At 33.1% G+C, this 474-nt stretch overlaps 1 protein-coding gene across 1 annotated transcript in view; it reads right to left on the reverse strand.

The window, feature by feature from the left end:
- Window positions 1-78, reverse strand: part of ZMYM4 (zinc finger MYM-type containing 4) — a 62,067-nt gene extending 61,989 nt beyond the window's left edge. The window contains exon 1 of the mRNA XM_007453842.1: window positions 1-78. This exon is cut by the window's left edge and continues 463 nt beyond it. Within this exon, the coding sequence (XP_007453904.1) occupies window positions 1-75 (75 nt within the window). The 5' untranslated portion in view covers window positions 76-78.
- Between the last annotated feature and the right edge of the window lie 396 nt (window positions 79-474).

Below are 474 nucleotides of genomic sequence, written 5' to 3' on the forward strand. Positions count from 1 at the left end.
CGGCATTCCATAAGACATGCTGTCAAGGGTAGGAGTTAAGTTGTGGTCTATATCTTCAGACATTTCTGTATCCATGATACCACCACCTTAAAAAGTAAAATACTGTTTAGACAAATGATAGTGCTAAAGATGACCATATTTATAAGGTCTGTCTGGCATTTAACCAAATATATATTTTTTCTTTTCAAACAAAATATAGATAATAATACTGTGGTATTCAATCAGCACTTTGATATAGGTGTGACAGATAAAATATCCCTATCTGACAGATAAGGAAATAGGGATGTAAAACTTGAGAAACTATTTCAGGTTAGAAAGAAAGTCAATGCAATACAGAAAAAAAGAGCACCAACTTCAGAATTAGACATATCTGTGTTGGAATCATAGCATGATTAACTGAAAATCTATGTGATCCTGAGAAGTAAACTCTCAGGCTTCTTTATCTGTAAAACAGTGTAATACTCACCTTGGAGA

This window comes from Lipotes vexillifer, unplaced genomic scaffold (genome assembly GCF_000442215.2).
Source record: "Lipotes vexillifer unplaced genomic scaffold, Lipotes_vexillifer_v1.1 scaffold213, whole genome shotgun sequence".
NCBI lineage: Eukaryota > Metazoa > Chordata > Mammalia > Artiodactyla > Lipotidae > Lipotes > Lipotes vexillifer.